Source organism: Hippocampus zosterae, chromosome 9, assembly GCF_025434085.1.
Source record: "Hippocampus zosterae strain Florida chromosome 9, ASM2543408v3, whole genome shotgun sequence".
NCBI classification, from domain to species: domain Eukaryota; kingdom Metazoa; phylum Chordata; class Actinopteri; order Syngnathiformes; family Syngnathidae; genus Hippocampus; species Hippocampus zosterae.
This window is the reverse complement of record NC_067459.1, coordinates 21,102,830-21,124,534: the sequence shown is the minus strand read 5'-3', so window position 1 is coordinate 21,124,534 and position 21,705 is coordinate 21,102,830. Positions and strand designations below refer to the sequence as shown.

Sequence of the window (21,705 nt, the reverse complement as noted above, 5' to 3'; positions counted from 1 at the left end):
ATGTGACGTCACTGAGCCTTCGACGAGCGCGCCCCTGTAAATAAATGGCTCACGCGCAGTTTGGCTCGCGTTTCATTGTTTCGAGCGTGTTTATATTTCGGGCACCAACCGGCAATTAGAGCATTATGTAAAATATAGAATTTACAACCAAAGAGGTCAGTCAATCATTTCCAGGTGTGGGAAGGAACGGGGTAAGAACTAAGAATACTTTGTTACCGTATTTCAGTGACTGTCTCGGGTCGCTGTTTTTCGCTTGAGTTTATTTTATTGGTTGGTTTAAAAGTAGGGCTGTGGCCTTCTTGTTTTGGATTTGCATGCTCTCCTTCTGCCTGTGTGTGTTTTGTCACACATTCTAGAAACATGCATATCAGATTAACGGAAGACTCCAAATTGGTCCTAGATGTGAATGTTGGTGTTCGGCATGCACCCAGCTTCTCGCCCTAAATGAGCAGGGATGGCCACCAGCACACTCGGAACTCTGGTGATGAATGTGGTGCAGACAATGGATGGATGGATGTCCTGATGTTAAAAAAACTACTGTGACATAATGCACAGTTTGAACATTCAATGGAGTGATTACTTTTTGTACCACAAGAGGGAGCTTGCATACCACTACAGTAATTGTCATACAAATCACATAAATCCTTGTTTTGGCGAAATAGGCTTATTCCATTCAATTATTGAGGATAATGAAACAAGTTAAAAAAGACCGTAAAGGCAAGTGGTGTTGACTGAGAACTTTGGGTCCTACAATGCAAAACAAAAGAGGGACAGCAACGGCATGAATTAACAGAGAACATAGCAACAGTTTTAGAGGAGCGAGATCTTCCCCGTGTATTATTGATTTCAGATATTTTTTTTAATGTTATGGACTACCAGAATGATGAACAAGGCTCCTCTTGTTTTATGTTGAGAGGGAAGAAATTTCATCTGTGCTCAGCACATTTGACAAAGTTGTATTCAATTCAATTTGTGACATTTCCGTTGTCTTGTGCCAGTCAAAGATCCTCAAGCCAAGTCAGTGGGGGAAAGAAACAGTAAAAAAAAAATCGAGTTAGACTACGTTTCTTTTCTTTTTATTTGTGTATTTTTCTTGTGTTTTGGCTTTTTATATGGATGACTGCTCTCCGCATCTATTCCAGTAGAGGGCGGTAAAGCCGTAGCACTTAGTCTGCTGACTGCTCCTCGTCACTAATTCGGTCGAAGAAGAATACGAACTCATGAAGACATGGGGTCTGTCACTGATGGTAAGTACTATTTTCATTTCTTCATTTTGGTTTTTGTCCGTCAAGTCAATCGAGTTGAGCTGAAGCTTTAAAAAGAGTTGATATGTTGTCACCTCACAACGCTGACGCACATATTCCACTCGCAAGAGTCGGCTGTAGTCCGTTCTCAATTAGCACTGTTAGCCGCTAACTTGAGCCATGACGGCTTCTTCTGGTTCTTTTGCAGACGAAGTCATTCGAAAACGTCTTCTTATCGACGGCGACGGAGCTGGGGATGATCGGAGAATCAATTTGTTGTTGAAAACCTTCACCAAGTGGTGCAACTCACCTGGGACCCCGGAAGAAAGGCAAGTGAACTCGACAGATTGATCGATTTGCATGGAACAGCTTCCGAAATATCTACTTGGATAGTCACGCGTTTGACTTTACGATATATTTGTTTAATGTATGGGTTGCTTGGATAAATGGCTGCGGTTTTCTTAATTTTGCAGCACTACCCAAAAATAAATGAATAAATAAAACCATTCTGCAGATGCATCTCAATTAATAGAAATGTTATAGTTGACATAACATTGCTGATCAAATTGAAATAATCCAATTCATATCTATTATAGACATTTACAACACACACTGTGAAATGTTGCTTCTTTGAAAAATATATAATCATGATCATTTAGATTACTTAACAAAAACCCCAAATTCACCTAAATGAGAAACTACTATATAATGCAATGAACAAGTAAACATCGTTTTAAGATTACAATTGTTAAGAATTGGCGATCTGAAAACCTCACAAAAACGTTTTTAAAATGTATTTCATGAATATGTACCAGTATACACTTTTTGATTGAAATGCACCTCAATGCATCGTGAATCTCTTCATCTCACATTTTCAGTAATTTGTCTTAAAAGGTTTTCCTTTATTAAAAAAAAAACAGCTTCACACAGTACCAGAGGATGCTAGGGACACTGGCCCAATGTGAATTCTCCCTGGGGAAGACTCTGATGGTCTATGACATGAATCTGAGGGAAATGGAGAATTATGGCACAATCTACTCCAATATAGGTAAACTTTTTTTTTTACATTTCGTTATTTACTTATATATTACAAGTTCACTTAACACTAAGTGTTTGTGTGCGTGCTGAAAGACAATAGTCATCGCCTTCTCTCCATTTGGCAGAACAAAACATAACTTCAGCACATGAGAAGATAGCAGAATGCAAAAAGGAAATCCAGAGAGCAAAGAGAGTAAGAAAGAACCGCCAAGGTAAGAATATTTACGTAACTGTTCTCAAAATCTGTTTGTCTCTTCCTACCACCCCTCACCGATTTATGCACAACGTGTCAAAATTAGTCATTGATAAGCTTCTGCCTGATGAATATCATAAGCTAATACAGTGTGCAAGTGTTTTAACATTGTAATCACATTATACTTGAGTGATTGTTATTTTTGAGTATGCCAGAACAGTGCTCGGTGCCTTTTGACATTTTTATTTTCCTCTTGCAGAATACGATGCTCTTGCAAAGGTTATTCAGAATCACCCTAATCGTCACGAAACACTCAAGTGAGTTTAGTGGATGGAACATTTACAGTCAACCCCAGTCTGTTCTGTGACCACCAACTGCCTTTCTTTTGACTTTTAAACGGCTTTGTTTTGCCTATAGAAAACACTGAAAACCCTAATTTGATCCCAGGTGAAATCGTAGGCATAGAAAAAAAAAGGTCATGTTAACTGCCATGAACTAGTTAAAATAACTCCAGTGAAACGATCTTTTCTGCCACCTTTCTGTAATCTTTGTGCTTACAGGCAGTTGGAGGCACTTGACAAAGAACTCCAGCAGTTGTCGAACATCAAGGAGAATGTAGACGCTAAGGTAAAGAAACGTTTCCCATGTTTGTTTTTAACGACCCGGATGTATTATTTGGATGACGCAAACTTTATACGCTTGAATTTCAGTTGGAGCTACGAAAGAAACAGTTCCATGTGCTTCTCAGCACCATACAAGAACTACAGCAGACCCTTGAAAGTGAGTCAACTCGCACCACAAATGACAAAACGTGCTATTGTTTTTGTGTTTTTTCTAATTATTTGAATCTCGCACAGATGATGAGAAATTAGACATGGATGAAAACAATCAGCAAAGTCCATCTGGGAGCGCTGAATGAGGAACTCCGTTCTTTCGTTTCAAATGAAGTGAACCGATTTTGTTTGCAACATTTTCTGTTTTTTTTAAATAAATGTGAAAACTACTGTCTGAAGTTATTCATCAAACCCTTGGAACTCTCAAGGGAGAAACACAGACTGTTTCTTTCACTCTCCATCTTTTGATCAGGTGAATTGGACTCAAGTTTGAACAATGACATTAACTGGTAGTCCCAAGTGGGGCGATTTAAAATTGAAGGTAGAGCAACATACTAAAATAAGTAACGTTTTCCTCGAGTCATCGGGGTGAATCTCAACCACACCAGTTTTCGGACTCTTAAAACACTAATTCAAATCGCGACAGAATCTGGAGGATATGCATTTGACGTATGTTTTAACGTCTCTGTTATTTGGTGAAAAGGGCAAGTGACAAAATGTTGTACACATCTGGGCGTCAAGAGCTGTTTTATTGTCGCATGCTCCCAGGTCAACAAATACGGGTTGCAATTGTCATATTCCCTTGCAACAAGCATCAATTTAGCATCGCCACCGTTGAGTATCACTTCTTGAAATATAAAACACGGACGTCATTGATTGTAAATTCAGAATAAAAATTCTGCAACCTTTGTGTTATGTATCTGCAACCTTATGATGCCACCAATGCTAAATTGTTTTTTTTTTTGGCTTTTGGTATGTCAGTGGAGTGACATGCTGGCACGCTTTAATAGAGCTTAGCCCTACTCCTTTTTTTTTTGGTACAAGTTAACACAAGCATGGACAACATTCAAAGTAAATTGTTGCAAAAGCTTGTGAATAAAAGGGAACAATCCTCTTTACACGAGCAAAAGCGTTATCTACATTGTCTAAGCATTTTAATGGAGTCACATGACATAACCGTGGATACGTGATTCAAATATATGTACCGGTAACTTGAAAAACTGTAGACATACTGTAACATAATTGACATACGTCATGCTGGCCTAGACTAAGTGAAAAATAAACAAAAAGAAAAATAGAGATTTGCAAAGACCATAGAAACACATGCGGGAACATGCACAAAGTCGACACCATTTTCCAAGTTTGAATTATACAAATACGAAACACATCAGTCTCCACACCTACTTGACAACATTACCAAACAAATACGAGGTAAAATAGAACGACGCACTCGACCGTAATAATCCACCCTTTTCAAAATAAAACACGGAGAAAAGAAAAGCCCAAGCAAGAAGAAGTAAAAAATATACCTGACAAAACTTGTATTCATTGGGTGCAAACTCTTCTCTCTCTTCTCGGTTGTATTTTTTTTTTCCTTTTCCTCACCCGTTTCCATGTTGAAATGCACAAGTACCACTCGCGGTACTAAAAAGGCAAACTACATTTGATTGGCGTAAGAGGAGGGACCTCCAACCTGACTGTACTCGGACAGCTGGCCCAAGTCTGCGTGGGTGTTGTAGCTCCCCGACTGATCAAAGCTGCCCTGGTTGGAGGGCTGCTGGGTAAAGGTACCGCTCTGCTTCTCAGAGGCTCCGCCCACAAACCTGGCGGCACCCTTGTGCCAACCGGTCTCCTTGAAGACAAACCAGATGTTCCCCGCCCAGAGAACAAAGTTGAGGAACCCAAACACCTGGACAGAAAGTGAGGTCATTAAAAAAATATATATATATTGTTATTTCCCGTGACCCTTGTGAGGATCAGAAAATGGATGGATGGATATTATTTTTATCCGTGTCTTTTGCTTGGCCCAGTAAAACCTACCACGGAGGTGTTGAGTCCGGACCAGCGGGGTTCCTGCACAGAGCCACATTTATTTGTCTGATCCTTGCAGGCAGATATAAGAAGCTGAACCTCATCTGGATCTGTAGCTAGCTTGACATCAGACAGAGCTTTGGCCCAAGCCGAAGAGCTGACGAGCCACATGAAGGAGAACACAACAGTCACAACAAAGTCCTACAGGGACGCAAGACACACACACACACACACACACACACAAAACACAAACATGAATGAGTAAGCCTGTTCCTGCATCACCTTTTTTTTCTCCCTACTTCCCCGGTTCATTAGGATGTCACGCAGACAGGCCTATGGGACTTAGTCACTTGGTGTCGGGAGTACATCAAATGTCCGTATTGCACGACAAAACTGTTCTGTTTTGTTAAAAGGGCACGGGTCCACCATGCTGTATGATAAAAATAGCCAAAATGGAAAGATTAAAAAAAAAAAAAGTCAAATCTAAACCAGCTAGACCAGTGGTGGGCAAACTACGGCCCGCGGGCCAAATCCGGCCCGTTGGTCTTTTTAATACGGCCCGCCGAAGGTTGGTCCACAATTAAGGTTCGATGTGAATGATTGCATTCATTTCAATTGGACTTGTAATGACAGGCCTTTCACCGCCAGGTGGCGCATTGACTTGAAGTTGCAGAACAAGGGGGGGTGGGCTCTTTTCAACCACCTAGGACCTCTGTATCGCTCTACTTCTACTGGTCTGATCACGACCCATCTGCAGCAATGCACAGGCTAAAATAGGTCATAAACAACACTGTTTGTCATTTTAAAAAGTCTATTAATACATTACTTTCATGCTTTTGGTCTGTTGATGTTTGATATGGACTGTCAACAAATGCAGATTTTCTTTAATGTACCATGGCTCGTGCTGACTTGGCCCTTATGTCAAATTTTAAAAGTCAATGCGGCCCCCGAGCCAAAAAGTTTGCCCACCCCTGAGCTAGACCCAACGACTCTCATCCAACCGCATTTGCTTCTTCTGCGGTGTAATCAATTCGCCTATCAGTCACCCAAAACCTTTAATTCGGAAAATCAAACCCTATACTCACGATCAACGGTCCTCGGTTGTTTTCGCGGTACTTGTTATGGAAGAAAATGTAGACGACAGTGGCCACCAGGGAGTACAGGAAAGCAAAGACGGCAATTGTTACGAAGAACTCGGCAGAGGATGAATAGTCTCCGGTGAGAAAGAGGCGTTCCCTCCTCGTGCCCTCGCACGCGGGCGCTTCAAATGACACCCGGTGCAACCTGATGCGAAATAGACACGCTGATCACACAAACGGTGCTTCGCAAACCTTGCATGGCACATCAAAGTGAAACAAAAATGGTATCTGTAGAAATATTTCCAACAAGCAATTCTTAAAAGATCCAATTCAGTTCAATACAACGGAACGGTACTGAGGCTGTGATTTTTTTTTCTTCACGTACCACACTTAAAGATTCACCGACGCACAAAGAAAAGTAAGGCGAAGGAGGGCATTGAACGCTTTCCCAATGATTGCTTGGAACAAGGCAACGGAATAAACTTGAGATGGAATGCGGTAAACGAAGATGAACTGCGGCTTACCTGAAAGGATAAGCAAAGTCGATGGCAATGCTGAGGTTGCTGCTGGCCTTCTCCATGCAGTCCACACTCACCCGCAGCTGCCCAGAGTAGCCACCGCATGTTGCGAAGGCAAATATGGCAAATAGCTAGGAAAGGGGGAAGGGGAGGGGGTGGGGGGAATATTTAGAATGGCCTCTGCTTGTTTGATCAATGTCATATTTCACAAAGAGCCAACGTCGGGATCAAATGTAGGTCTTTTTGCAGTCTTGATTATGGGCTGAATAAACAGGGAAAAGCGAGGAGAGTTGGCACTCTCACTTCGGAGGGCGACAAACACACAATGAAGTACAAAGTTATGGGGGGGGGGTGCTGGAGCCTATCCCTGCTGTCTTCGGGCAGTAGGCGGGGGACCCCCTGAACCGGTTGCCAGCCAATCGCAGGGCACACACAGACGAACAACCCTCCGCGCTCACAATCACACCTAGGGACAATTTAGAGTGTTCCATTAACCTGCTGTGCATGTTTTCGGAATGTGGAAGGAAACCGGAGTACCCGGAGGAAATCCACACAGGCACGGGGAGAACATGCAGACTCCACACAGGGACGCCGGATCCAGAATAGAACACTGATATTGACGTTCTACGCCAGGGGTGGGCAATTATTTTTTGCATATGGCCACATGAGAACCAGAAAATATTATGGAGGGGTGAATCAAAAGGGTGAACTAAATTCGACGTAATATTAATTGGATTTCTTTATTTAAAAAGCAGCATTTTGCATTTTTTGGCACATTTTTCAGACTTTAAGAGTACATTATTCCGTCGTATCGAACGGGATTTGCTTGACTTGGCGCTACGGCCTGGCTTCCGTATCATCTCCCCCTTCCTCCCTATGCTCTGCAACTTCAAGTAACTGAGCCACCTGCCGTTGAAATGCCTGTCATTACAAGTCCAAATGAAAAGAATGCAGTCGTTGACATCGAACCTTAATTGTGTACCAACCTTCGGCGGGCCGGATTAAAAAGACCAAAGGGCCGGATTTGGCCCGCGAGCCGTAGTTTGCCCACTTCTGTTCTAAGCACTGGACCACCGCGCATATCCCGCGCCCCCACATACATACAGGTATGTATGTATATATATATATATATATATATATATATATATTGGGATTGATCTGCTGGAATCGTGCTCGTTGCTTAGCATAATGAGAAATTCATTCATTCATTCATCTTCCGTACCGCTTGATCCTCACTAGGGTCGCGGGGGTGCTGGAGCCCATCCCAGCGGTCTCCGGGCAGTAGGCGGGGGACACCCTGAATCGGTTGCCAGCCAATCGCAGGGCACACATAGACAAACAACCATCCACGCTCACACTCACACCTAGGGACAATTTGGAGTGTTCAATCAGCCTGCCATGCATATTTTTGGAATGTGGGAGGAAACCTAAGCACCCGGAGAAGACCCACGCAGGCCCGGGGAGAACATGCAAACTCCACACAGGGAGGCCGGAGCTGGAATCGAACCCGGTACCTCTGCACTGTGAAGCCGACGTGCTAACCACTGGACTACCGGGCCGCCCCATAATGAGAAATGTTTCTTCAAAATATACATTGATATACCCCCACCGCAAAATCCCCAATGCCAGCTGGGAAAAGAGAAGTGGCCAGAGTGGGAGAATAATAAATGCTCTTAAGTGTTACCAACAAGCCCTGATGATTATCTCTTCCCTTGCGTTTACCACCCGCCTCCCGCCTCCTGCAGCCGTCTCATCTTGCCGTGATTTATCGGTGGAGTTTGGCACTTCTCATTTCAGGCAGGGGCCTTTGAACAGGGGAGTGTGGCATTGTAGCGGGAGGGTGGCTGCTAAGCCTCGTGCACCCCGCGTGTTTATCTTCCTCTCCCAGCCGGGCTCCTCAGGGAGCAAGCCGTAGAGGGAGAGAAAAGAGAAATCCAACGGCAAGAAGATGCTCGAGTACAGAAATGGAAAAAACAAACATCTCCCTTCTGGCCCTCTTTCCTGACCGACATGGCGTTGAATCGTTTTACGGGAAGAGTCGAATTCACAGCAAGGTTTTGTAAAACAAAAAATGGATGCAAATGACATCTGGTCGTCAAAAAATGACAACTTGTGTGTCATTTTATGTTAAAAGATCAGAGTTTTTGTCACGTGTATTTGTTTATACTGCGTATTTATTTTGCAACAGTCATGAAGATAGTAATGCAAGATAAATATGATCCATGGGAACAAAAAAAATCCTCATTTTATGCCGCTGATTTCATATACAGGCCACAAAAAAAAAAACTTAACGTGGGACAACCAAACGGCGCTCTGTTGAGCGATATTGTGACCAGTTAGCCACTTCACCCCGGAAACATTTTTATGGCCAACAAGTTTCAGAGCGAAAGGGTTCAATCGCAACTCCGGCCTTCCGGATGGAGTTTGCATGTTCTCCCTGTGCCTGAGTGGGTTTTCTCCGGGTATTCCGGTTTCCTCCCACATTCCAAAAACATACATGGCAGGCTGATTGAACACTCTAAATTGTCCCTAGTTGTGATTGTGAGCGCAGAGGGTTGTTCGTCTCTGTGTGCCCTGCGATTGGCTGGCAACCGGTTCAGGGTGTCCCCCGCCTACTGCCCAAAGACAGCTGGGATAGCCTCCAACGCCCTCCGCAACCCTTTCGAGGATAAAGCGGTTCAGAAAATGGATGGATGGAATACGTAAGACTGGTACATTCTGTTACTTTCTTCATTTTGTTGCAAAATTTGTATGTAGGCACACAGATGGGCGTACTTGTTGACCATCGTGGAACTACAGTATTATCTTACAATTTGTGCGATCGTTCGATTCATCATCAAATGTCCTAAACTTTCCATGTCAAAAAAAAATAAAATATATATATATATTCATTCATTCATCTTCCGAGCCGCTTGATCCTCACTAGGGTCGCGGGGGGTGCTGGAGCCGATCCCAGCTGCCTCCGGGCAGTAGGCGGGGGACACCCTGAATCGGTTGCCAGCCAATCGCAGGGCACACAGAGACGAACAACCATTCACGCTCACACTCACACCTAGGGACAATTTAGAGTGGTCAATCAGCCTGCCACGCATGTTTTTGGAATGTGGGAGGAAACCGGAGCACCCGGAGAGAGCCCACGCCAGCCCGGGTAGAACATGCAAACTCCACACAGGGAGGCCGGAGCTGGAATCGAACCCGGTACCTCTGCACTGTGAAGCCAACGTGCTAACCACTGGACTACCGGGCCGCCCTACTGTATATATATATCAACTAGCCAATTAATTGCTAAAACCTAACCACTTTTATTAACAGCGGCACATTGGAGGAAGGTCCGCCTGCCTTCACAAGAAAGCTTGTCTTATCTTTTTGCAGCAGCAGCGTCACAAAACAAATTCAGGACTAATTTAGTGGCGGCTAATCCTTTCATGCGCGGGGACTGCTTTTTTTGTCCTGCATAGCTCAGATTCATCTACCCCACTAACTCATTTTCTCTCTCGCTCTCTGCAGGCTCCGCTGCCCACAAGCATAAAATAAAAAAATAAAAATCTCCATTTCGATTTTGTTACGCTTCTCTGATGGCCTTCTATTGTCTATTGCTTGGACAATGGGGTGCCCGACTTGTTCCTACTCAGTCGTCTCTCTAACTGTTTGCGTGTCAAAGAAAATTAAAAAAATGATGTCAATCAGATTCTGAACTAACCGTACATTTTCTCCCGCTGGTTCCCTTGTTTTGACTTGTTTGAATGTGCTGCATGTGCGAGTGGACATTGTGCAGCACTCTGTCAAAAACAAACACCGTCGCATTGTAGTCCACTGAAGTCAGTGGGAAAAATCACGCACAAGCACGCTAACACAATCCTTTTGCAACGATTCTGGCTCAGCCCCATCTCACGGCTGATAAGAAGGGACAAAATGATTTACTCGTTATTTGTGGCTCGTTCACTTTGCATTTTTTTGGTTCCATACACGTTGGTTGTCCCCACATCACGCGGGACACAGTGCCTGCGCAAGTGTGTGAGATGTTGCAGCGATGATGACGCTTCGATGCATAAACAAATGTATATCATTAGCATCACGTGCTCATCCGACTGTGCAATTTTGCCGCTTTTCTCATTCCATCGCTCTCGTGTGCTCGCGCACACGCCAAAGTGAAGTGCTTGGGCACATCTCAAAGGACAGCTTCTGCATGAGTTGGTCTACGGTGGAGAGAAGCGGACCTTACAGCTGTTTGGAACGGAATATGTCAGCCAGACATTGCGTGCCAAACACACACACACACACACACACACACACACACACACACATGCACACGCACACACCATCAGCATTCTTTGCAGACATGGCAGATAACGGCTTGCAATCTTAAATGAGTCTGGTTGATGTGAACGTAATTGGCTGTGGCTACGCATATGCATGCGAACAGCTATTTTCATTTATTTTTTGTAAGAGTTTAAAATTTGTTCCTTTCATAAATAAAATTAAATTGTCTGAAACATGGATGGACTATATGGATTTCATAAGCAACACACCGTTTTGTCAACATTTTGAATGAATATTTGACTAAGTGTGAGACTTTTACATTGCCATCCATTTGTGCCGTCTACATACATAGGGAACGCCATTGGAAGAGTTTATTTCTAACCGTCGCCATTTTTTATGCTATGAAAAGCATAGCACACAAACAAAGAAAGCAATTCACCACTGAAATGTAATATTCTTCGCAGGAGTCATGCCGATTTCAACAGGCACAGCGGGAAAGTGTGCACATTTGAGGCAGTTCAAGTGGAGACAGCTAGACCATTGAAATTTGGACCATTGTTTGGATTGCCATCACAAAAGGTTAAAAATGTTCGAAAGCCATGAGTACAAAAAAAAAAAAAGAGAATGTCACATTTGTGTGTGTGTTGTGACCTGCTCCCCGGGGTTGTTTTGTGAATCTGTGTGAGCGTGTGTGAGACGCGTTTTCTTCCCCTTAATATTTCTGTGTTGAAGGGCATTATATGACATTTCTCATTTCTTTCAAGTCGTGACGGCCAGTTACTACATAAAAAAAATGCTGGGTTGTCGTCTTCATCGCCACTAGCTGCGGATTTTGAGCATATTGGGATACTTGTACTCAAGGCGTGGGTCATTAATTTGACCCAGCAGATTGGGTGGAACATTGGATTTGGGTGAATTTGAACCCGAAACCTCAGAATCGCGAGGTTTGGGTACATGGTACATACATGGACATAATGGACTGTTGCATGACCGAGAGTTAAATGAAGAAGGTTGTGTATACATCTGAAAGGTAACCCAACAGCATCCATCTGTGAATTTTCCGCACACATCATTTGCAATAAACCACTCACATACACACACACACGCATACATTTATCAAGGTACACAGCAAAGCAAAAAAACGAGCGACAGACTGAAATATTTGTCCCCATTACTTTCATTTCACTTTACGTTGCATGATTTTGTGGATCAGTGTCGCCGTGGTATGCTCACGGTAGGGCTAATTTCAATATAACCCGAAAAAAAAATAATGCCACGATGATCAATTGAAAGTCAAATCGATATCTGACTGAAACGTGCGGATAGCGACGAGACCTCAACGTCCTCCGCGTCACGTTTAATCCACATTATATAACTCTGCCGTGTTCAATTAAGTTGGCGCTTGAGACGCAAACAAAAAATGTTCTAACTCACCCATTCCAAAAGGCGGATAAATCCCAGAGGTAGTTTGAGCACCTGGAAGGTCCCCGCAGATGCGAGCTGTCAAGACACGAAAGAAAGAAGTGGGCTATCGGGGTCTTTTCAGATTTAATAATATGTTGAAATGGAGCAGACGTTTACATTTGGAAAAAGTACGCGGTGTCGAGCATTTACTGACCTGATTTGCAGTCTCCATTCCAGCAGCGCTTCCTCGTGCTACTCCCTTGATTGAATGTAAACAAACAGCAAACGGGAGACCCGATCCGAGGAGCAGTGAGGTGCGATCAGTCCGGGGGAGGGGGGGGGGGGGGGTTGGCTGTCTTGGATTCCGACTCCATCCCGAAAGAAACCGAGTCTCCCTCTCTCTCTTATTGTTGTGCTTTTTTTGCCAATCAGTCACAGTTTTGAATGATTAATCTCGCTTAAGTGACATACGTGTACACACCACATTTGACATTGTTTTATAATAATAGTGTTTGATTTTTTTTTTATCATATCAAAAGTAGTGTTTGAATGTATTACTGAAAATATGTGGGGAAAAAATTGTGGGGAAATAGCGACTACATAGAGACAGCATCTTGAAAAACGCTGTACTATAAAAACACATATCTTTTGCAAAAGATATATAAGGGGGGGGGACAAAGAAAAGAAATTCAAAAATTTGCACGTAACTTAAAATTATTTCTTTTATGAGGGGTCAAAATCCCTCATAAGTACAGTCAATTCATTTTATACTCTGCTGCTGTACAGGAATATATTATGTTGGCCCGGTAGTCCAGTGGTTAGCACGTCGGCTTCACAGTGCAGAGGTACCGGGTTCGATTCCAGCTCCGACCTCCCTGTGTGGAGTTTGCATGTTCTCCCCGGGCCTGCGTGGGTTTTCTCCGGGTGCTCCGGTTTCCTCCCACATTCCAAAAACATGCGTGGCAGGCTGATTGAACACTCTAAATTGTCCCTAGGTGTGAGTGTGAGTGTGAATGGTTGTTTGTCTCTGTGTGCCCTGCGATTGGCTGGCAACCGATTCAGGGTGTCCCCCGCCTACTGCCCGGAGACAGCTGGGATAGGCTCCAGCACCCCCCGCGACCCTAGTGAGGATCAAGCGGTTAGGAAGATGAATGAATGTCAGAGTGAAGGGGCGTGCAAACAAGGGCACCTCAACAACAGTCATGAAAGAGTAGAAGCAGGATGAGACTAGTCTCCAACAATTGCTTCCAATTTTTCGGGGAGCAGCAGCGGGACTCAAACTTAATAAGTAAAGTAAAAAAATGCATGTGAGAGTAAAACAAAAGTGGGTGCAATACAGCTCCCTGATGCAGTTTGATTATGGCAAGTGCCAAGCATTCTGACAACACTGCGAATCTGACCACATCTCCGCCATCGTTCGAGTTTTCTCCCGCCATTCTCTCGGTTCCCTTCTCTATCTTGTGCACACGCACACATGCAAGCAACACAAACACTGCCTGGGGGACTTGGCTGCCTAAGCATCAGAGAGTCATTACATCCGATTGGCTCCCGCATTCGCCATTAAATAGATGTGCATAGGGACAGATGAAGACGTCTGTATGACATCCTTTTGGGTTAGAATATGCTTGAGATACAAACATAACATAAAAACAATTATTGTGGACTAGTACAAATATGCAATTCCCTCCACTTCAGGCTAATTAGCTTTAATCAGGCTTGCTGAGGGTAGCTCAACATATATGCCTTGTTCCCGTGTGTGTACTTTTCCATGGATATGATGCAATCCAAAACACAGAAAGATGGTTATTGACCATCTGGAGGACATACCGGTGTATTATCAGTCATCTTTGACACACCAATGTGCCGTAAGCTTCACAAATTTTTGTCAAAGCGCGTGGATCTCTGTGACAATAACAACGGACCATCTGTGTTTTCCCATCAATGAAGCTAAACTGGAGCTGAATGCGTTCCGAATAAAAAGAACAAGAGCCGAAGCAGCGGTATATGAACAATCGCCATTGTTCTCTTCTGCCTCAGCCTATTTCATATTGAGACTCGCTGAGGAATTATAGTCGAGAGACTGGGTCAGCCACTTATCCATCTCATCCAACAATGCAACACTCCACAACCCCGCAGCAATTACTGCTCCGCTGGAACTGCTCCCAGAGCGTGTCCATATCCTCTAATGTTGATGATTTAAAGCAAAGTCAATCAAGAGTTAAAAAAAAAACCCTGCCATAAAAAACATTTACAAGGAGTAAGAACACAAAGGTCTTGTGGATAACCGATTAGCGGGAATATGTCACACTCGGCTGTTATTGCAATCCTATCATCATCTGCTTGTGGTAGCAATGAAACACGTTTGGATACCGAAACAAAAGATGTGCTTTGGAAATGATTCTGGGTAACATGCCACAAGCACCGGTCTCGTCCTGCACCAGTTAGACGGCGTACATAATTGGGATTAACTGTAGCCTGACGGGAAAGAGGCGGAGAGAGAAAGCGGGCAAGAAAGCAACAGAGGAAGAGACGAGGAGACGAATTCTGTCACTGACGCATAGGATATGTGACATTCGGTGAGGTTCATGATTGGTGAGGCACTACTCCTCTTGAGTTGGAAATGAAAATACAAACCCAAAATAGAAGATTAGCCTAAAGTTAGATTTTGATTGGAAACATTTTTTTTTCTTTTTTACTCTTCACATGCAGAGAACAGCCAGCAGCGGGTAGCACTGGCTCACTTGCCTACCCTGACCACATGTCCCTTTTGTAGACATTGAACTCACCATTTTCGATGTCTGGAACCCTGCAATGCAGGGGTGTCAAACTAATTTTTGTCGCAGGCCAAAGAGCAGTTTTGATTTCCTTCAGAGGGCTATAATGAGTGTGAACCCCAAGAAATGTTTGCATGTACCTGATATTCTACACACACAAAAATTAACATTCACGATCCATTAAAAAAAATGTTTGTTTGAATATTATTACATTTATTTTAAATGGGAGGAGTGGGAATGAAAAATCGAAAAAAAAACCTGAAATATCTCAACATTTTTGAAAGTAAAGACAATTTACAAGTTTGGTAGTTTAGCAAGAAACATGAAGTCAAAGCCCATAAGCTTTCGCGGGGCACATAAAATGATGTAGCGGGCCAGATCTGGACCCCGGGGCTTGCGTTTGACACCAGTACTAGAATGGTTTGAGTTATCTGGGTGTGGCTACCCTCAAACATAATGCTACTGAGTCTCTGCCACTTTAGCTCGTCTGCCCCTTCTTGGCTGTGTCGTTGACGGTCCTGAAAGCTTCCACTTTGCAATAACATCATTTACAGTTGATTCTGGAATATTCAGGAGAGAAGAAATTTCACCAACTGGCTTGTCGCAGAGGTGGCATCCTATTACAGAACCACGCTGAAATTCAGAGAGCTCTTTAGTTTGACTCATTTTCCCACCCCACACAGATATATGCAATGCAAGGTATTGGAAAAGTTGATCCACTTGTGGCAGTGAGACAAATGCAATACTACAATTCAGTTATAATGAATGTGAAAAACACTTTTTCTTGACAGGCTTTTTCTTCCGGCACTGGAAGAAAAGAGGAAATACAGTATCGTTAATCATCGGGACATTACCATGCTACATTTCGACTATATGCCTTTGCAAAAATAGTTATTTCAATGTGAATGTAAAAAGTACCATGTGTGTTGGACTAGGTGGGCGGTTATTCTGTGATCCTGGATCTGATCATAGAAAAAAATATATAGCAGACTGTCAATATTAATCAGTAATTTCAAAAATGCTAGAGTACTTTACAAGGAACGTTTAAGTCTTACGACATGAGTGACGCTATTCCAATGACATTTTTGTCTATTGTGCTTAAATAATTATTGTTCCTAGCTGCCAATGTTATTTTAATGTGGGTTTGGCAGGTGAAAAGAGAAAACAAAAGCACTCAAAGCAGTCATAGAACAGATTCTTAATTGGGTAAATGTTTATGAACATAAATGCGTGCTCCTAGCTGAGATATCTCCATTTCTGTTGAAACAAAAGTGTTGCATCAACTTGCATCTTGAAAGAAACGCATTACTCACCGTCGAAAATGATGCACGAAATACATTTGATTTCAGCTTTCAACTTCCCGTTTCCTGTGGCACTGAGCATGCGCGTAGCATACTCTGCGCTCGTCTCCGACGAAGGAAAATTTGTCGTAATTTTCCCTCAGTTTACTTTTCATCAGCCATCGAAAATAATGTAAAATTTAAATAGAAAATAAAAACATGAAAATCTTCGCATTTTAAAAGCCAAAAATGTCCTCGTGTGTACGTTGTGGGAGTGTGGGCGTGGCTTTTGGACATCCGCTCCTCGCCTTTGTACTGCCATACTGAAATAAATCCCCTACCAATGCAAACGGAGTATTTAATTCGATGTATTTTTGGACTGTAAACTCTTGCTTAGACTTTGAGGATTGATATTAAAAAACTGACCGATGCAATTGTGTAGCTGTTTACTTTTTTTAACCTTCTATATGAACTACAGTGCTGTACTTGCAAGGCATGCTTAAGAGTAGACAAATTAATTCAGTGTTGTTTAGCATCATTTTATTAAATAAAAAGAGAAATATATAAAAATGCAAAACTATATCCAAAAATGTAATCAATCTTTTTTATGTTGGTTGAGTGTAACACTGTCAGATTGATTTTCTAGTTTTTGCATTGTAATGAGAAGGGTTTAATATTCTGGTTACACGACAGAGGAACACGGCTGAGCGATGTTCTTATTTCTCAAGTGCACACCACACATTGTTCCTTAAGTCTCATTGCTCCAATTCATTATCATTCTGCAAAGTTTTCATTGCTAGTCCCCACAGAGTTACACTTGAAATGAAGTTGCCTTCACCGGACCTGTATAAACCACTCGTGGACCGAGCGGAAAAATTGTCTTGAACAGGCAGGTAAGGCTTACCCAACAGACCTCGGCCCATCTCACCTCCAATTGGTCCATTCTCCACATTGGGCCCATATTCAACCTCTTGAGAGGCGTGTAGTTTGGGCAGCTTCATGTGATCTGGGCCAGGTAGTGCCGTGCACCTGTCCGGGTGGGAGGAAGCGAGGAGGTGATGTGGCACGAGGGAGCGTAGTTCTGGAAGGGAGGTTGGAGTATCTGCTGGGCTTAGATGGATACTCAGAGGTGTCGTTTCCATGTGGGGCGTTGGGGGTGAAGGCGGCGAAGGCTTCTCAGGTCCTGCTTGAGGTATCACTACAGAAAAAGACTGCTCACTTGCGATGTCACTCTGGCAGACAGCTTTGCTCATCGACACAGCTGCAGCCGAGCTGCCAGTCTGGTCATAGTTGTCTGTAATGGCGCCATCAGCTGGTGCGCCCTTGCATCGCATGTTGCTGTGTTTCCTCAGCATGGCTGACCGAGTGAAGCTTTTTCCACAGGTGTTGCAAAGGTAAGGTTTTTCTCCAGTGTGAGACCGGATGTGACGCTGTAAATCCCCCGAGCCAATGAAGCATTTCCCTGCGCAGGTGGACAACATTTATGGAATGCGGAATGATGTTTCAGCACTTATTTGATATCCATTCCGCATATGCTCTTCGCCCTCATTAGTCAGTCAGTTCAGTGCAAAAATTAGTGCCAATTGTGGCCTACTAGTATGCAATTAAACCTTACTAGTAAACTACTGTGGTGTAGTAACACTACCGGGCCCAAATAGTAGGTATATAATAGCTGTCTGTACAACAGTGAAGTGTTTATTAGTTCATAAAAAAAATCCCACTGTACAAATCGCAGAACGTGTACTGTGCCCGTTTGGATGGGATGCTATCAAACGAGGCGCGGACTTACCACATGTGTCACAACTGTGTGGTTTCTCGCCACTGTGGCAGGCTTTGTGCTTCAGAAGTTTCCTGTGTGTGTTGAAGGATTTCCCACACTGGTCACAAGTAAACGTCTTGTCTGTGGCGTGTGTTCGCTTGTGTTCTTTGAGATTGCTCAAGTTGTTGAATCCTTGACAACATGAACAGTCAAGTTCAATGGAGACAAATGCGTACGATTAAGTCGTGAAAAGCAAGCGAGGCTACTGGCGCATGACTCTGGAAATCACAACTGGTCATCATGTTTTCGAGACATAACTCACCTCGACCACATATATCACATAGATGTGGCTTTTCTCCTGTGTGCACCACTTTGTGACGATGGACATCCCCAGATGCGGTGAAGCTATGAGGAGGTGCGGTATATTGCAAGTGACACAATTAATGTGACCATTTGATTCATGCAAGTTATAAAATGGATGACAAATATTCATTACGGCGGCCCGGTAGTCCGGTGGTTAGCACATCGGCTTCACAGTGCAGAGGTACCGGGTTCAATTCCAGCTCCGGCCTCCCTGTGTGGAGTTTGCATGTTCTCCCCGGGCCTGCGTGGGTTTTCTCCGGGTGCTCCGGTTTCCTCCCACATTCCAAAAACATGCGTGGCAAGCTGGTTGAACACTCTAAATTCTCCCTAGGTGTGAGTGTGAGTGCGAATGGTTGTTCGTTTCTGTGTGCCCTGCGATTGGCTGGCAACCGATTCAGGGTGTCCCCCGCCTGCTGCCCGAAGACAGCTGGGATAGGCTCCAGCACCCCCCGCGACCCTAGTGAGGATCAAGCGGCTCGGAAGATGAATGAATGAATGAATGAATGAAATATTCATTATTCACATCATATTATACTCAAGTCGTCGTTGCGACTTTCAGTTTGTCCCACCAGGGGTCACCATTGTGAAGCACACATTATTTGCTGGGCACGTATATTTTTATTTGTTTTGCTGGATGCCTTTTGGATATATATACATTTTAAGATTAGCATATTAGAACACTCAAGTACAACTCAGAATTGTTTAACATGATTAGGGTACTGCAGCAGGAAAACACATACATAACAAAACGTCTGCCAAACCATACTTACCTTTTGCCACATAACTCACAGATGTAAGGTTTCTCTCCAGAATGTCGTCGCAAGTGTGTCTGTAAATTTCCAGCCTGAGAAAAAAACAACAACAGAAATGCCACTGCAGCAAAAACAATGAAAGAAATCCTAATGCAATTTGCACGTCGCATGATTTGAGCCTACCTGTGAGAAGTTCTTCCCACAAACATTACACTCAAACGGCTTCTCGCCTGCAACATACAAAAACCGAATCGAAAATGTATATTATTCCGATAAACATGATAGGCCAGATCGATTATAAGACATTGATTAACCTGTATGTGAGCGTTTGTGCATCTCCAGGTTGCTCGGGTGTTTGAAGATTTTGCCACACATGTCGCAGGAATATTTGTGGACCGTTTGCTGTGGTGGTTCTGGCAGAGTTTGCAGTCCTTGCTCCTCTTGGTTTGTGGGTGGCGGTCGGGGAATTTCAGCATCTGATGGCGTCTTCGATGCGTCTTCCCTGACAGTTGCAGGGTTTTCGACAGGAGATCCTTGGGCCCCAATCCGAACCGCAGAATCTTCTGAGTGCGTGTCTTTGGGATGGTTCAGGATGGGCTCGCTGACTGATTCCGCAAACATTTCTTCTAACGCCTTTTGAGAACGTAGATAGTTGTATTTCTTGAGGTACACCGTCTTCTTTGGACGCACCGGCAGTCTGAGCATGGCGTCTGCATGGTCGGAGCTTGGGGTGTTTAAACTATCCGAAGGTGTCAGCGCAGAAACGGGGTTCTTGTCAGCTGCCAAGGATGAGCAAGTTGTGGTGGGCTGAACTGCGTTTCCTGAGCATAAATGCGAGTGGCTGCGTCCCTGACTGATCCCAAGCTGACACTGAGACTCCTCCACGACAACTGAAGGAACCGGACCCTGACTTGAGGCCTGAATTGCACTTTGCTTGAAGTACTGCTTACTGTAGAAATTACGGAGCTTGTAACCGTGGACTAATTGTTTTTCGACAGGTGCCTGAGTGCTGCTTCCTGAGTCACTTGAGCTGCTGTTAGGCACAGAGAAAGACATTCGTTTGGTTTGCTCCATGAAGCCAGGTCTGGGTACTTCAGTGGGACAGGGGAGGTCAACATCACTAGGCAGGCTGCTTCCCAGGAGGCAGTCGTGCTCCGAAGTCAGCATGCCTGGGAGAGAAAACGATGGGATTTCCACCACTGGGGGGCAAGGCTTAAGGAAAGTGTTACACATGCTTTGGACGTTCGGAACTTGCAAACATTGAGCGATGTCAAGGAGTGCTTGCACGTTATCTTGGTTGACGTCAAGATGGGAGGTGTACATGTAGTCTAATATTTGGCCAATGCCACTGACATCCTGGATAACCAAGTTGAACACTTCGTTTTTCTGACTGGGGGAATTCTGGAATAAAGATCTGGAGAGTTCAAAGAAGCAAAGGATTTTAGAAATTATCCACTTCAACTGTTTGTATGTAAAAATAACCACCGCAATAGAGCAAATAATAATCAATGGAAGTGTGATTAAAAAGAAAATACAGAAGAACCACAATACAGCATGGCACTAACTAACCACTCTTTGGCAGGACCAATTCGACGCACAAATAACTTGCTAATACCTCTGTCAATAAAGCAATTAATACAACATACCTGAAATAAGAGCTGAAAGCAGCCAGTACATTTTTGTGGGCTTTGAAGCAGACCCCTTTAACTACTAACATGCAGTCACAGAGCATTCCCTGAATCCTCTGCTCCTGGAGCTGCTGCAGCAAGTAGGAGCTGTGGCTGGATAGTGTGTCCATGCTCACTCATCCGTCCAAGCACTCAGTCACAGAGCTAGTGGAAGGGGAGAGAACATACTGTACATTAAGTCAGTGGCAGGAAATACTGTAGTTTATGATTCATGCTATTAAAATGCAACCGAGCTGCTTTGGCGTGTTGCGGCGCGTTGACATCCAATATAAAACAGCGGTGCTCGGTTTCAAGTTGGACTTTCATTCTACGCATGAATACATCGACAAGCTATAGCTAACGTGCCAACTACGAAGCTTTGCTAACAAACCTGCGAATTGTAAGGGCTAATTTACACACTTGTAATTTTATCTGGCAGGAATTAAAAGCTTATTTAAAGCGTGATGCCCCTGCTGTACTCGGACTAACATTACCGTACGTTTACTGGATTCTTCGGACGACAGGTCACCTCGACGTTGCCTCACTTCCTGCAACAGTTTGCATTTTGCGCTTCTTGATAAGGGTAACGTTCGTCATTTCGGTAGAATTCAATAAAATTCTATACATTATAATGCCCTAGATGTGTGTGTTATTGAGATAACCACAACAGATACACCGGCGGCTCAGAGTCGAACAGAAATTCAGCTTCGTGCTTTCGGAACTCTTGTT

General features: G+C 43.7%; 3 protein-coding genes across 8 annotated transcripts; 1 reads left to right on the top strand and 2 right to left on the bottom strand.

Annotated features, from left to right (window-relative positions):
* The first annotated feature begins 43 nt into the window (after nt 1–43).
* On the top strand, nt 44–3,479 carry thoc7 (THO complex 7). Its single transcript, XM_052077188.1, has 9 exons — nt 44–191; nt 1,143–1,247; nt 1,453–1,573; nt 2,165–2,292; nt 2,408–2,494; nt 2,735–2,792; nt 3,036–3,102; nt 3,186–3,255; nt 3,333–3,479. Exons 2-9 carry the CDS (start codon nt 1,229–1,231, stop codon nt 3,392–3,394), a joined length of 612 nt encoding a protein of 203 aa, XP_051933148.1. The 5' UTR covers nt 44–191; nt 1,143–1,228; the 3' UTR covers nt 3,395–3,479.
* A 340-nt stretch (nt 3,480–3,819) lies between these two features.
* synpra (synaptoporin a) lies at nt 3,820–13,025 on the bottom strand. Its single transcript, XM_052077187.1, has 6 exons — nt 12,596–13,025; nt 12,412–12,477; nt 6,724–6,848; nt 6,206–6,404; nt 5,130–5,321; nt 3,820–4,998 (listed from the first exon to the last, which is right to left on the bottom strand). Exons 1-6 carry the CDS (start codon nt 12,611–12,613, stop codon nt 4,747–4,749), a joined length of 852 nt encoding a protein of 283 aa, XP_051933147.1. The 5' UTR covers nt 12,614–13,025; the 3' UTR covers nt 3,820–4,746.
* A 2,322-nt stretch (nt 13,026–15,347) lies between these two features.
* zbtb49 (zinc finger and BTB domain containing 49) lies at nt 15,348–21,700 on the bottom strand. 6 transcript variants are annotated; one of them, XR_007964203.1, is made up of 10 exons: nt 21,476–21,700; nt 20,956–21,141; nt 19,624–20,723; nt 19,493–19,539; nt 19,328–19,401; nt 18,517–18,599; nt 18,225–18,386; nt 17,364–17,897; nt 16,469–16,603; nt 15,348–16,117 (listed from the first exon to the last, which is right to left on the bottom strand). XR_007964203.1 is itself a non-coding variant. In XM_052077154.1 (9 exons), the coding sequence occupies exons 2-9, from the start codon at nt 21,105–21,107 to the stop codon at nt 16,596–16,598; spliced, it is 2,160 nt and encodes a 719-aa protein (XP_051933114.1). In that variant the 5' UTR covers nt 21,108–21,141; nt 21,476–21,700; the 3' UTR covers nt 15,348–16,595. The 6 variants fall into 6 exon arrangements, 5 of the variants coding, with proteins under 5 accessions (XP_051933114.1, XP_051933113.1, XP_051933112.1 ...); XM_052077154.1 differs by having other exon boundaries at nt 15,348–16,603; XM_052077153.1 differs by lacking the exon at nt 16,469–16,603.
* Between the last annotated feature and the right edge of the window lie 5 nt (nt 21,701–21,705).